Source organism: Dama dama, chromosome 25 (assembly GCF_033118175.1).
Source record: "Dama dama isolate Ldn47 chromosome 25, ASM3311817v1, whole genome shotgun sequence".
Classification (NCBI taxonomy): domain Eukaryota; kingdom Metazoa; phylum Chordata; class Mammalia; order Artiodactyla; family Cervidae; genus Dama; species Dama dama.
Genome location: NC_083705.1, coordinates 59874977 through 59891451, shown reverse-complemented (window position 1 = coordinate 59891451; position 16475 = coordinate 59874977). Strand labels below are relative to the sequence as shown.

General features: G+C 36.3%; 1 protein-coding gene across 6 annotated transcripts in view; it reads right to left on the bottom strand.

Annotated features, from left to right (window-relative positions):
- Nucleotides 1-16475, bottom strand: part of CDH18 (cadherin 18) — a 1208767-nt gene that overhangs the window by 50352 nt on the left and 1141940 nt on the right. For all 6 annotated transcript variants that reach the window (XM_061129307.1, XM_061129308.1, XM_061129303.1 and 3 more), the window contains one exon: nucleotides 2893-3014. In XM_061129307.1, the coding sequence (XP_060985290.1) occupies nucleotides 2893-3014 (122 nt within the window). The remainder of the gene's footprint in view (nucleotides 1-2892; nucleotides 3015-16475) is intronic.

The window sequence follows — 16475 nt, the reverse complement described above, 5'->3', positions numbered from 1 at the left end:
TGTCACTTAAAGTTACAGCTTTCATTCTTGACACATACAATCTATTATAATTTAGTAGTTTATCAATTACCCCAAATTTAAAGAGTTTTAAAGGGGCTATTTATTTACAAATAATTTAACATTACCAATATAATTACAAATTGATTTGATCTTTAAGAATTCTTGCCACTTCAAACTGCCTATTTGATTACCTTCCCTTCCCCCCTTCAAAAAAAAAAAACAAATCACTAGTATGCTTATTATGGTAAGAAACTTTCTCTCTTTCTCTCTCTCTTTTTGGTCTAAATAAGAACTCTTGTTATCGTTATTTTTGAGGAATATTTTTGGGAGAAAAAGAATTTACCATTGCCAGATATGATCTTCTGGCTCTTGGGAATTATCTTCCCTTAGGGAGGGATTTTATTCTTCCTGATTAAATAATCAGCTTTTAAAATTGTCCTTTAGAAAGTTTTGAGTATTCTTTTTATATTCTACATGCTAATCCTTCACTGGATAAATGGTTTGCAAATATATTTTTTCACTCTATGATTTTACTTCTCATCCTCTTAACGGTCTTTCAGAAAACAGAAATGCTTAATTTTGATCAAGTCAAATCTACTGACTTTTCAATTATGCTTTTGATGTCATCTTAAGACCTCTGCCTGGCATTACATTCATTTTTTCTTAATAGTATAATGTCTCTTTTCTCTTGATATTTTAACTTTATTTTTGATATTTTATTTCAATTTATCTAGGTAAAGTTATTTTTATAAACAGTTGCTCAGTTTTTTGTTTTTCTCTGTTTCTTGAATTCTTGACTTGGATGTTTGTCAACAGTATGGAAAATTTTGCAGTCATGATTGCCTCAAATATTACTTCTGCCCAGCTTTCTTTTTTAATATCCTTCTGAGAATTGATTAATTTGTATATTAGATCTACATGTTCTATATTTTTCTTATTCTTATTTATACTTTCTACCTTCTTGTCTTTCCATTCTTTAACATGAATATTTTAATCTAATCTAACTTGCAGTTCTCTACTTGTACTATTTTCTTATCAGCTATGTCTAATCTGATGCTATTACCAAAATTGAAATCCCATATTAAATGAGTTTTTTAAATCTAAATTTTCTATTTGAATGTTTATAATTTTCCTCTTCAATTGTATGTGTATAATATACACTAATAAAATAATTTTAGGATGTGTGAATCAATTTATAGCATTATTGAAGTGTGATTTGGTAAGTAAATCATTTTATATATGTACCACAAAACTCTGTTGTTTTTTTTTTTCACATGGTGAAATGGGGAAAAAAAACAAAAAATTAAGCATCAGAAGTGATAATCTTAATATATTGCTAAGAGTGAAACAGATAACCTGTTAATACCTAAAAATAATATAATTTTTAGTCATTTTGTTCTCACTCATATTTTCTAACTTTCCTGTGAGAAATAGACATGAGAAAACTTTATGTAAGCTCTATATAGAGTCCTGCATTTATACATATGTAAATATCTCCCCTAGAGATATTAAAAACATATAAGCAATGATTATTTTAACAAGCCATACCTGATTGTCCTCATACACAGATACACAAGTCAACAGTTCTCACAACCATAATTGTATCACAAGTTTCAAAATGATTTAAAATAATTTTCTATGATAAATTTATTCTGGTTTACCAAAGACAGTAAAAGGGGCTATCTGACTGAACTAGACCTAGACCATTTTCACTTCTCTTGATTCATATGACAGACAGACTTCAAGGTGCCCATCATGGAATCCACGCCTCCTTGTGATCCCTTTTTCTTGAATTCTAGATGTGTCTTGTTTCTTGCTTTTGACCAACAGAATATGGAAATAGGATATATCACACTGGTAACACTACATTACATTATATGAAACTGTCAGACTCTTCAGAAAGACTCTCTACTTATTTGAAGTGGCCATATTGGGAAAGCCTATATGACAAAACACACACACACACACACACACACACACACACACACACACAAAAGGAACAACAAAAAAACAAAACCAACTGTGGAGGCATCTCAGAACTCTGGGGAACACTGAAACTCTCAGGTCTGCAGCTGAGAGTAACTGAATGTTACCAATGTGAGCATGGAAGAGTTCTCCCAGCCTCAGGGAAGAACACAACTTGATTCCATCTTGTGATACTCCCACAGAGACTGAGCTAAACTGTGAGCAGAATTCTGACCTGCAGAAACTATGGGATGCTAAATAGGTGTTTGAAGTTGCTAAGTTTGTGTAATTTGTTACACAGCAGAGAAGACAGAGGCACATCCCCTTCCCATAGCTCACTTGCTTTATGGGCATCAACAACACTGGTCTCCCTATGGAATCACCATGCTCCTTTAACTGCCTGCCACACTACACCTAGACTCAAGTTCCATGTTCCAGTTCTTCTATCCATCCTTCATTCTCCCTACCTCCTCAAAGCATATACATTCTTCATGTTGAAACCTAATCACCTTCTAGTATCAATATTACTCAATGGCCACTGTAAGTTGCTCCCACATTCCCTCCAAAATAGACCAGGCCATTTTCTTCTCCTCACTCTAGTTTATAAGCTTCATCAGGGCAGGAGAGTTCACTGTTTCCTCTTCACTTAATACAGGGCTGAATGCAAATCATTCAGTATAATTTTACTGGCATAAAAAATACATGCATGAAGGAGTTCATTTGTTGAATTACATTTGTGATCCAGAGAACATTTATTTTCTGTGGTTCTCAAAAAATCTATTTGGTACTTAAAGCTTTATAAAATTTTTTGTACTAAGCACAAAAATAACACTGAGGGATTTTTGAGGATTATACCTAAGAATAATAGAAACAGAGCTGCTTACTTTTCACCCATTCAAATTATTAGGAAGGAAACAATTAACTTACCTGACCAGGCTTAGAATTTTCGCAGACAACAATATCATATTCCCTGGCAAGCTCGGGTGGATTGTCATTGACATCCAGAACTCTAATACCCACTGGGACATGGCTCAGCAAGCTCGGATTGTCTGCAAAACACACAGGGATGCATTCAGTACTTCCATGCACACTTTAAGAGACTTAGTTTAAAACCAGTCTCCTTAATACTGTAGCTTGTCACTAGCCCACATGCTGCCGTAGGACTTTTGGCAAAAGACAACTTTATGAAGGCACTCTTTGTTAGAACTCATTAACTTACAGAAAAATGAAAAATGAACACCATGGCATGACATGAATGCTAAAATGATACTTTGTCATATCAAGGAAATTACATGTTATTCAGGAACTGGAGTGGGAGAAGGTTGTCAGAACTCACTGTATGCTGTCAAAGTCCAAGGGATGAACAATTGGTTTTATCATTAATCTAAGAAAAGCACAGTAGTTGGAAAAAAATAAGATAATCTTTAAAACATTCAAGGTTTCAAGTCTAAATCAACTTGCAGAAAATAAAGTTCTTTACACAAGGATAAAATTCTTCTTACAGGACAATCTATGCTGTCTGTGGTGTCAAATCATACTTGGGGAAAAATAAAGAATAATTTAAATTAGAATTTAGCATAGAATTCTTATAAAACCCTGATAAATATCAAAATATTAGAGCTACTATTTTAAAATATTTCTAAAGTACAGTCTTACCATTTTTCAGTAAGTTTATTAGTTATGAGATATAACAAAAGAAATGTTTAGTTTATTTTATATGTCCAAGCTAAAAATATAGAATTCATAATGGAAAAATAATGAGAAGGCAAAAATAAAACGTATTAGGAAAAAAAGAATCAAAATACATATACAGAAAATATCAAAGAAAATGTATATTTAAGTGATCCATTATTTATTACACATGACATAGGTGCTTTTAAAAAAGTAGGAAATCAGAATGCTACTACAATAACGAAAGAAGATAAATTTTTAGGTTAAAAATATTTTTCAAAGATAAAAAATCAGTCCTAGATAATTTAACTTAAAGAAAAGGATATCTTCAATCTTATAAATCTTTTCTCGAGAAGAGAAAGGATGAAATATGCTACAACTTGTTCTCTGTGGCCAGTAAAGTTTTACTATCACTATCAGATACTCCCACTCATGAGAGGTATTATCTGTCAATGGATTAAACAATATAATACCAAACCCATTCCATTGGTATGTAAAAGAAAACTATTACTTGTTTAGTTCCAGGAATGTTTCTTAGTTCATCATCAAAGGAACGAAACAAAGAAGGAAGGAGAGAGGGAGAGAAGAAATTAGGGAAATTTTAAAAAAATATATAAAAGTTATTTAAAAATTCAAAGCATTAAAAGAGGAAGAAAAAATACAGAGATACTTCTCAACATACAGAGCAAAAAGTAAGATATAAAATGTAATATCCATACATTCTAAACAAACAAACAAAAAATGGACCTTAGGACGCATCACTATGAACAAAGCTAGTGGAGGTGATGGAATTTCAGCTTAGCCTGTTCCAAAACCTAAATGATTTTGCTGTCAAAGTGCTGCACTCAATATGCCAGCAAATTTGGAAAACTCATCAGTGGCCACAGGACTGGAAAAAGTCAGTTTTCATTCCAATTCCAAATAAAGAAATGCCGAAGAATGTTCAAACTACAGCAAAATAGCACTCATTTCACATGCTAGCGAAGTAATGTTCAAAATTTTCCAATCTAGGCTTTGACTATATGTGAACTGAGAACTTCCAGATATACAAGCTGGATTCAGAAAAGGCAGAGGTCCAAATGTCAAATTGCCAACATCCGCTGGATCATAGAAAAAGCAAGAGAATTCCAGGAAAAAAAAAAAAAAACCTACTTCTGTTTTATTGACTATGCTAAAGCCTTTCACTGTGTAGATCACAACAAACTGTGGAAAATTTTTAAACAGACGGGAATATCAGACCACCTTACCTGCCTCCTGAGAAACCTGTATTCAGGTCAAGAAGCAACAGTTAGAATGGACATAACCATGAAATTAAAAGACACTTGCTTCTTGGAAGAAAAGAAGTGACACACCTAGGCAGCATACTAAAAAGCAGAGACATCATTTCGCCTACAAAGGTCCATATATTCAAAGTTATGGTTCTCCCAGAAGTCATGTCAGGTGTGAGAGCTGGACAATAAAAAGGCTGAATGCCGAAGAATTGATACCTTCAAAATGTGGTGCTGGAGAAGACTCTTGAGAGTCCCTTGGACAGCAAGGTGATCCAACCAGTCAATCCTAAAGGAAATCAGCCCTGAATATTCATTGGGAGGATTGATGCTGAAGATGAAGCTCCAATATTTTGGTCACCTGATGAAAAGAACTGACCCATTGGAAAAGAGCCTGAGGCTGGGAAAGATTGAAGGCAGGAGAAGTGGATCACAGAGGATGAGATTGTTGGATGACATCACTGACTCAATGAACATGAATTTGAGCAGACTCAGGGATATGGTGAAGGACAGGGAAGCTTGGTGTGCCACAGTCCATGGGGTTGCAAAGATTTGGACATGACTAAGTGACTGTACAACAATGGATCAAGCACCCTAGGATCAAACCTGTGTCTCCTGCACTGGCATGCAGGTTCTTTACCATGGAGCCACCAAGGAAACCTAAATATACAGGAAAAAGTTATAAAATATTAAAATTAATATAGTGTATGAATAACTTAATATAATGACCAATAGAATTGGCTCTTATGATATTTTTGTCAATGTACAATAAAAGATAATGGGGTACTGATGTATCATATTAGTCAACTTCATATTATAAAGACAATTAGATCTATGAAATTAATCTCAAAGTTGATTAAAATATTTGCTTATTTAGAGTGACTTATTATGAAAAAGGGGCTTCCCAAGTGGCATAGTGATGAAGAATCCACCTATCAATGCAGGAGACACAGGAGATGCGTGTCTGATCCCTGGATTGGGAAGATATGGAGTAGGAAATTGCAACCCACTCCAGTATTCTTGCCTGGAGAATCATATGGACTGAGGAGGGCAACAGTCCATGGGGTCAAAAAAGAGTTGGATACAACTTACTGATTAAGCAACAACAAAGTTAGAAGTCTGTATATTTTACTCAATATCAACAAAGAAGATATTGCAAAGCATAACAATAAATATATTTTATCATGTCACTGTACTCAAGAATTAATATTATTAAGAAGGTTATCCTCAACAATATACTACTTCATTTTGCAATGAATTATTTAGTTTTGCATGTGTTTTTTTTTTTCATCTTTACAAAATACTACAATTTTAAATGCAGTCTTCTGAGATATTTCTGAAAAATATATTTCAATCAGCATTTGGTTCCTTTTTTTTAAAATTTTATTTATTTATTTATTTTTTCAGTGGGTTTGTCATACATTGACATGAATCAGCAATAGATTTACACGTATTCCCCATCCCGATCCCCCCTCCCACCTCCCTCTCCACCCGATTCCTCTGGGTCTTCCCAGTGCACCAGGCCCGAGCACTTGTCTCATGCATCCCACCTGGGCTGGTGATCTGTTTCACCATAGATAATATACATGCTGTTCTTTTGCAACATCCCACCCTCACCTTCTCCCACAGAGTTCAAAAGTCTGTTCTGTACTTCTGTGTCTCTTTTTCTGTTTTGCATAAAGGGTTATCATTACCATCTTTCTAAATTCCATATATATGTGTCAGTATGCTGTAATGTTCTTTATCTTTCTGGCTTACTTCACTCTGTATGATGGGCTCCAGCTTCATCCATCTCATTAGGACTGGTTCAAATGAATTCTTTTTAATGGCTGAGTAATATTGCATGGTGTATATGTACCACAGCTTCCTTATCCATTCATCTGCTGATGGGCATCTAGGTTGCTTCCCTGTCCTGGCTATTATAAACAATGCTGCAATGAACATTGGGGTGCACGTGTCTCTTTCAGATCTGGTTTCCTCAGTGTGTATGCCCAGAAGTGGGATTGCTGGGTCATACGGCAGTTCTATTTCCAGTTTTTTAAGAAATCTCCACACTGTTTTCCATAGTGGCTGTACTAGTTTGCATTCCCACCAACAGTGTAAGAGGGTTCCCTTTTCTCCACACCCTCTCCAGCATTAATTGCTTGTAGACTTTTGGATAGCAGCCATCCTGACTGGCGTGTAATGGTACCTCATTGTGGTTTTGATTTGCATTTCTCTGATAATGAGTGATGTTGAGCATCTTTTCATGTGTTTGTTAGCCATCTGTATGTCTTCTTTGGAGAAATGTCTGTTTAGTTCTTTGGCCCATTTTTTGATTGGGTCATTTATTTTTCTGGAATTGAGCTGCAGGAGTTGCTTGTATATTTTTGAGATTAATCCTTTGTCTGTTTCTTCATTTGCTATTATTTTCTCCCAATCTGAGGGCTGTCTTTTCACCTTACTTATAGTTTCCTTTGTTGTGCAAAAGCTTTTAAGTTTCATTAGGTCCCATTTGTTTACTTTTGCTTTTATTTCCAATATTCTGGGAGGTGGGTCATAGAGGATCTTGCTGTGATTTATGTCAGAGAGTGTTTTGCCTATGTTCTCCTCTAGGAGTTTTATAGTTTCTGGTCTTACATTTAGATATTTAATCCACTTTGAGTTTATTTTTGTGTATGGTGTTAGAAAGTGTTCTAGTTTCATTCTTTTACAAGTGGTTGACCAGTTTTCCCAGCACCACTTGTTAAAGAGGTTGTCTTTTTTCCATTGTATATCCTTGCCTCCTTTGTCAAAGATAAGGTGTCCATAGGTTCGTGGATTTATCTCTGGGCTTTCTATTCTGTTCCACTGATCTATATTTCTGTCTTTGTGCCAGTACCATACTGTCTTGATGACTGTGGCTTTGTAGTAGAGTCTGAAGTCAGGCAGGTTGATTCCTCCAGCTCCATTCTTCTTTGTCAAGATTACTTTGGCTATTCGAGGTTTTTTGTATTTCCATACAAATTGTGAAATTATTTGGTCTAGTTCTGTGAAAAATACCATTGGTAGCTTGATAGGGATTGCATTGAATCTATAGATTGCTTTGGGTAGAATAGCCATTTTGACAATATTGATTCTTCCAATCCATGAGCATGGTATGTTTCTCCATCTGTTTGTGTCCTCTTTGATTTCTTTCATCAGTGTTTTATAGTTTTCTATGTATAGGTCTTTTGTTTCTTTAGGTAGATATACTCCTAAGTATTTTATTCTTTTTGTTGCAATGGTGAATGGTATTGTTTCCTTAATTTCTCTTTCTGTTTTTTCATTGTTAGTGTATAGGAATGCAAGGGATTTCTGTGTGTTAATTTTATATCCTGCAACTTTACTATATTCATTGATTAGCTCTAGTAATTTTCTGGAAGAGTCTTTAGGGTTTTCTATGTAGAGGATCATGTCATCTGCAAACAGCGAGAGTTTCACTTCTTCTTTTCCTATCTGGATTCCTTTTACTTCTTTTTCTGCTCTGATTGTTGTGGCCAAAACTTCCAACACTATGTTGAATAGTAGTGGTTAGAGTGGGCATCCTTGTCTTGTTCCTGATTTCAGGGGAAATGCTTTCAATTTTTCACCATTGAGGGTGATACTTGCTGTGGGTTTGTCATATATAGCTTTTATTATGTTGAGGTATGTTCCTTCTATTCCTGCTTTCTGGAGAGTTTTAATCATGAATGGGTCTTGAATTTTGTCAAAGGCTTTCTCTGCATCTATTGAGATAATCATATGGTTTTTATCTTTCAATTTGTTAATGTGGTGTATTACATTGATTGATTTGCGGATATTGAAGAATCCTTGCATTCCTGTGATAAAGCCCACTTGGTCGTGGTGTATGATTTTTTTAATATGTTGTTGGATTCTGTTTGCTAGAATTTTGTTAAAGATTTTTGCATCTATGTTCATCAGTGATATTGGCCTGTAGTTTTCTTTTTTTTGTGGCATCTTTGTCTGGTTTTAGAATTAGGGTGATGGTGGCCTCATAGAATGAGTTTGGAAGTTTACCTTCCTCTGCAATTTTCTGGAAGAGTTTGAGTAAGATAGATGTTAGCTCTTCTCTAAATTTTTGGTAGAATTCAGCTGTGAAGCCATCTGGTCCTGGGCTTTTGTTTGCTGGAAGATTTTTGATGACAGTTTCGATTTCCTTGCTTGTGATGGGTCTGTTAAGATCTTCTATTTCTTCCTGGTTCAGTTTTGGAAGGTTATACTTTTCTAAGAATTTGTCCATTTCATCCAAGTTGTCCATTTTGTTGGCATAGAGCTGCTGGTAGTAGTCTCTTATGATCCTTTGTATTTCAGTGTTGTCTGTTGTGATCTCTCCATTTTCATTTCTAATTTTGTTAATTTGGTTCTTCTCTCTTTGCTTCTTAATGAGTCTTGCTAATGGTTTGTCAATTTTGTTTATTTTTTCAAAAAACCAGCTTTTAGCTTTGTTGATTTTTGCTATGGTCTCTTTAGTTTCTTTTGCATTTATTTCTGCCTTAATTTTTAAGATTTCTTTCCTTCTGCTAACCCTGGGGTTCTTCATTTCTTCCTTCTCTAATTGCTTCAGGTGTAGAGTTAGGTTATTTATTTGGCTTTTTTCTTGTTTCTTGATGTAAACCTGTAATGCTATGAACCTTCCCCTTAGCACTGCTTTTACAGTGTCCCATAGGTTTTGGGTTGTTGTGTTTTCATTTTCATTCATTTCTATGCATATTTTGATTTCTTTTTTGATTTCTTCTATGATTTGTTGGTTATTCAGAAGCGTGTTATTTAGCCTCCATATGTTTGAATTTTTAACAATTCTTTTCCTGTAATTGAGATCTAATCTTACTGCACTGTGGTCAGAAAAGATGACTGGAATGATTTCAATTTTTTGAATTTTCCAAGACCAGATTTATGGCCCAGGATGTGATCTATTCTGGAGAAGGTTCCATGTGAACTTGAGAAAAAGGTGAAGTTCATTGTTTTGGGGTGAAATGTCCTATAGATATCAATTAGGTCTAGCTGGTCCATTGTGTCATTCAAGGTTTGTGTTTCCTTGTTAATTTTCTGTTTAGTTGATCTATCCATAGTTGTGAGGGGGTATTAAAGTCTCCCACTATTATTGTGTTACTATTAATTTCCTCTTTCATACTCATTAGTGTTTGCCGTACATATTGCGGTGCTCCTATGTTGGGTGCATATATATTTATAATTGTTATATCTTCTTCTTGCATTAATCCTTTGATCATTATGTAGTGTCCTTCTTTGTCTCTTTTCACATCCTTTATTTGAAAGTCTATTTTATCTGATATGAGTATTGCGACTCCTGCTTTCTTTTGGTCTCCGTTTGCGTGAAATATTTTTTTCCAGCCCTTCAATTTTAGTCAGTATGTGTCTCTTGCTTTGAGGTGGGTCTCTTGTAGACAGCATATATAGGGGTCTTGTTTTTGTATCCATTCAGCCAATCTTTGTCTTTTGTTTGGGGCATTCAACCCATTTACATTTAAGGTAATTACTGATAGGTGTGGTCTCGTTGCCATTTACTTTGTTGTTTTGGGTTCACGTTTATACAACCTTTCTGCATTTCCTATCTAGAGAAGATCTTTTAGCATTTGTTGAAGAGCTGGTTTGGTGGTGCTGAATTCTCTCAGCTTTTGCTTGTCTGTAAAGCTTTTGAATTCTCCTTCATATCTGAATGAGATCCTTGCTGGGTACAGTAATCTAGGTTGTAGGTTATTCTCTTTCATTACTTTCCGTATGTCCTGCCATTCCCTTCTGGCCTGGAGGGTTTCTATTGATAGATCAGCTGTTATCCTTATGGGAATCCCTTTGTGTGTTATTTGTTGTTTCTCCCTTGCTGCTTTTAATATTTGTTCTTTGTGTTTGATCTTAAGATTTTAACTATTGCTGTAGCTCTGCTGCTATTCATCCTAAAGGAAATCAATCTGAATATTCATTGGAAGTACTGATGCTGAAGCTGAAACTCCAATACTTTGGCTACTTGATTTGAAGCACTGACTCATTTGAAAAGACCCTGATGCTGGAAAAATTGAAGGCGGGAGGACAAGGGGAGGACAAAGGATGAGATGATTGGATGGCATCACCGACTCAATGGACATGAGTTTGAGTAAACTCTGGGAGTTGTTGATGGACAGGGAGGCCTGGCATGCTGAAGTCCATGGGGTCGCAAAGATTTGGACATGATTGAGAGACTGAACTGAACTGATGATATAAACTAATTGCAGTTATTGCATCTATTCAGCCTTTGTTGGAAAGAGTCAGACACAACTGAGCAACTAACATGGTAACACATTATGAAAAAACGGCATTGCTAAGCTTTTGTGGAAGCTGATATTGATCATACTTGATCTTTCTATAATTTTAAAAATATAAAAGAATATTCAGCATGAATTCTCATTTTGTAAGTTACCAAAGTGAAACTGACACATTTTAAATGGCTTATCTTGGCAAAGTCAGGGTTATGAATTACTTCTCAGACCTTATATATATATATGCTAGTTTATTCCTATATTTCACAACCGGGTATTTGTTCACTTTTAAGAGCAGACAAAAGAAATCTGTTCTAGAAATCTGAGACAAGAATAATATCATTAGTTTGAATCATTGGTATCAGCAGTCTTAAATTGCATCAAAATTCTCTGCTCCTTATCTGAATGAGAAGAACTAGATGTTATCTTGCTGTATCAGAAAAATGTTTTCAGGAAAAACATGTATCCCAATGTTCACTGCAGCACTATTTACAATAGCTAGTACATGGAAGCAACCTAGATGTCCATCAACAGATGAATGGATAAAGAAGCTGTGGTACATATATACAATGGAATACTACTCAGTCATAAAAAGGAATACATCCGAACTTGTTCTAATGAGGTTGATGAAACTAGAGCCCATTATACAGACTGAAGTAAGTCAGTAAGAGAAATACAAATATTGTATACGCTGTCTCTCTCTCTCTCACACACACACACACACACACACACACACACACACACACATACATATATATATGGAATCTGAGAGATGGTACTGATGAATTTATTTTCAGGGCAGCAATGTAGAAAGAGACATAGAAAACAGACCTATGGACAAGGTGGGAAGAGAGGAGGGAGAAGGGGAGATGTATGGAGATGGTAACATAGAAATTTATAATACCATGTGTAACACAGATAGCCATTGGGAATTTCGTGTAGGACTCAGAGAACTCTAACAGGGGCTCAAACAGGCTGAAGGGTGGGGTGGGGAGGCAGATGGGAGGGGGGTTTGGGAGGGAAGGGACAAGGGTGTATGTATGGCTGATTCTTGATGTATGACAGAAAACCACAAAATTCTGTGAAGTAATTATCCTTCAATTAAAAAAAAATTAAAAAGTTTTTAGGAAAGGATTCTGGGAAGACTATGTCTTGAGGAAAGACTACAATAAAAGAATGACTAAGCATTTGACTGTTTTCAAATATCACCTTCTCACTGCCCTACCACTGCATTGCTCATGCTGTCCCCTGGAATTGGCATAGCCTTGCCCATACTCCGTACTTGGGCACAGGAAACTAAATCCTCCTGGATGGAAACAGACTCTCTCCATGTTTCTCTAATGTTATATATTGTATCTCCAGTGTACAATTACTATTCTATCACTTAAGGATTAAATGTACAGAGCTGGGATCAAACAGATACTTATTTGATTGTAGGTGTACTATCATTTTCTGTTCTGTAGGGAAAAGAATCTAACCTTATTGTGGATGTAACTAGTGATCTGTAGGGCATGCATTGTCAGGGGAATCTCAAGGGATACTGATGAAGAGTCATGAAAAAACAGTCTCAGAGTAAGCTTAATTCCAACACTGATGCAAATTGAATAATTGCTATTTCCTAAAAGTAGGATGGTGTGTAAAAACTATAATTTCAGATAATTAGAGTGGAAAACTCACTATAGTTTTGTAGCCAATTGTAGCTTACCCACACTCATTCTAGTATTTCTGCTCAATAATGAAATTAGCTAAATCTATATTAGTAAATTAGCAAGCTCCTTTGGTATTTTTTTTAAATTTCCCTCAGTCCTAGGGTTAGTATTCTGTTCTTTGAATGCCAATCACTTTACCTATAAATGCAGACATATTTTTATGTGTGAGAAGTATTTTGTTATGGTAAAAACTGGATAATGTCCCAGGAATTCTTAATGCAACATTTCTGTTATTGCTACTATTAATTTCAGGCTCATGCTGCATTTCTAAAAATAAGTGTTCAGTCCTTTTGATTGCACAGTAAATACAAATATACTGTCTTCAGACAACTTATTCAGTAGGAGCCACTTTCCAGAACCCTTAAGAAATATGAACTTTGGAAAGTTATTTGTTATTTCTATAACTTAATTATTTAATCTGTAAACAGGAGTTAGAATGGTGCTATGAGCCAAACTGTACTTTTGAGACACAATTAAGGAAATTATGTAAACTTTAAAACACTGAGACTAGGAGACAGCAGAATAATGAATTTAATCCTTTCCAAAAAAAAAAAAAAGGGGGGCACACTGACAATCCTATACATGTGATTTTCAGTAGAAACTATACTATGAAAAAATCATCCAGGCTTTATGCAATAACAGGGTAACAAGCTGGATGAATCACAAACTGGAATCAAGATTGCCGGTGGAAAAATAACAACAACCTCTGATATGCAGATAATACCACTCTAAGGCAGAAAGCAAAGAGGAACTAAACAGCCTCTTAATGAGGGTGAAAGAGGAGAATGAAAAAGCTGACTTAACACTCAATATTAAAAAAAAAAAAAACTAAGATCATGACATAGGGTCCCATCACTTCATGGTAAATAGATGGGGAAAAAGTGGAAACAGTGACAGATTTTATTTTCTTGGGCTCTGAAATCACTGTAGATGGTGACTGTAGTCATGAAATTAAAAGATACTAGCTCCTTGGAACAAAAGTTATGACAAAACTAGATAGCATACTAAAAAGCAAAGATATCACTTTGCCAACAAATGTCCATATATAGCCAAAGCTATGATTTTTCCAGTAGTCATGTATGGATATGAGGAGATGACCCTTAAAGAAGGCTTAGCACCAAAGAATTGATGCATTCAAATTGTGGTGCTGGAGAAGACTCTTCAGAGTCCCTTGGACAGCAAGGAAATCAATCCTGTCAATCCTAAAAGAAATTAACCCTGAATATTCATTGGAAGAATTTATGATGAAGCTCCAGTACTTTGGCCACCTGATGTGAAGAGCAGACTCGTTGGAAAAGACCCTGATGCTGGGAAAGGCTGAACAGAGGAAGAGAAGGGGCCAACAGATGATGAGCTGGTCAGATGGCATAACAGATTCAATAGACATGAGTTTGAGCAAACTCCAGGAGATAGTGAAGGGCAGGGAAGCCTGGCATGCTGCAGTTCATGGGGTCACAAAAAGTCGGACACGACTTAGTGACTCAACAACAACAACCCAATCTTCTATACTTTTGGATTGCATTTATATGAAATTCTAGAAGTGGCAGAAATAAATGACAATATTGCTACCTCTGAGGGGTGAAGGGTAAGAGAATTCACTGTAGAGGAGAACTTCTCCGAGGTTACAGAAATGTCCAGTAGCTTGATAAGGATGTGATTACCATGGAAGTGTGCATTTGAAAGCCCATTGAAATGTGACAAGATCTGTACAACTTAGGACATTTCAATATTAGCCACATTAAAAAAAAAAAAACAACTCTTAGTTAAGGAGAATAGAATTCTCATACATCCTAGAGAGAATCTGATTATGATTACTAACATACAGTTGATTATGGAACTTACTTAAGTAAGTTTCATATAAAATCAATCACAGTTAAGAGAGTTTAATGAATGTATTGTAACAGGTCTCCAATTAAAAATTGTTTTTAAAATGTTGATAGAGGTACTTGAATAATTTATCATTGTATACAAAAAATTTTTAAAATGCATTTCAATTTTTTCATCTGCATGCTACTTTCTAGTGGTTTCCAAAATGTAATTTTGTCTCAAGCCCCATGAAGATATAACAAGTAATGACAGATACTGATTTAGCACATAATTCATTCATATTTATGATAATTATAAGAGCTGTCATTTGTTACGACACCATATGCCAGATACTAGGTAAAGGTATACTTCATTTAATTCATAGTCTAATCCTTTGACTGACCGCTCAGAAGCGTAGCCGTGAGGAGCTACCCCTCGCCCAAGGTCAGGGGCGGCGACCATGAGCACCAGGCTGCGACAGCACAGGAGCGGCCGAGAGGAGCTGCCCCATGTCTGAGGCCAGGGGCGGCGGCTGAGAGGATCAACCCCACACTCGAGGAGTAGCAGCTGCGCCGGCTCAGGAGGGCTGAGAGGAGCTACTTCACCCTCAGGGTCAGGAGGGGCGACCTCCTCCAAGGTCAGGAGCAGAGGCTGCGCTTTGCTGGAGCAGCCGTGAAGAGATACCCCACGTCCAAGGTAAGAGAAACCCAAGTAAGAAGGTAGGTGTAGCAAGAGGGCATCAGAGGGCAGACTCACTGAAGCCATAATCATAGAAAACTAGCCAATCTGATCACACAGACCACAGCCTTGTCTGACTCAGTGAAACTAAGCCATACTGTGTGGGGCCACCCAAGACGGACGAGTCATGGTGGAGAGGTCTGACAGAATGTGGTCCACTGGAGAAGGGAATAGAAACCACTTCAGTATTCTTGCCTTGAGAACCCCATGAACAGTCTATGAAAGGGAAAAAAGATAGGACACTGAAAGATGAACTCCACAGGTTGGTATGTGCCCAATATGCTACTGGAGATCAGCGGAGAAACAACTCCAGAAAGAATGAAGGGATGGAGTCAAAGCAAAAACAATACCCAGTTGTTGATGTGACTGGTGATAGAAGCAAGGTCCAATGCTGTAAAGAGCAATATTGCATAGGAACCTGGAATGTTAGGTCCATGAATCAAGGCAAATTGGAAGTGGTCAAACAGGAGATGCCAGGAGTGAACATCAACATTTTAGGAATCAGTGAACTAAAATGGAATGGAATGGGTGAATTTAACTCAGATTACCATTACATCTACTACTGTCTGCAAGAATCCCTTAGAAGAAATGGAGTAGCCATCATGGTCAACAAAAGAGTCTGAAATGCAGTACTTGGATGCAATCTCAAAAATGACAGAATGATCTCTGTTCATTTCCAAGGCAAACCATTCAGTATCATGGTAATTCAAGCCTATGCCCCAACCAGCAATGCTGAAGAAGCTGAAGTTGAACGGTTCTTTGAAGACCTACAGGACCTTTTAGAACTAACACCCAAAAAAGACGTCCTTTTCATTATAGGGGACTGGAATGCAAAAGTAGGAAGTCAAGAAACACCTGGAGTAACAGGCAAATTTGGCCTTGGAGTACAGAATGAAGCAAGGCAAAGGCTAATAGAGTTTTGCCAAGAGAACGCACTGGTCATAGCAAACACCCTCTTGCAACAACACAAGAGAGGAATCTACACATGGACATCATGAGGTGGTCAACACCAAAATGAGATTGATTATATTCTTTGCAGCCATGATGGAGAAGCTCTATACAGTCAGGAA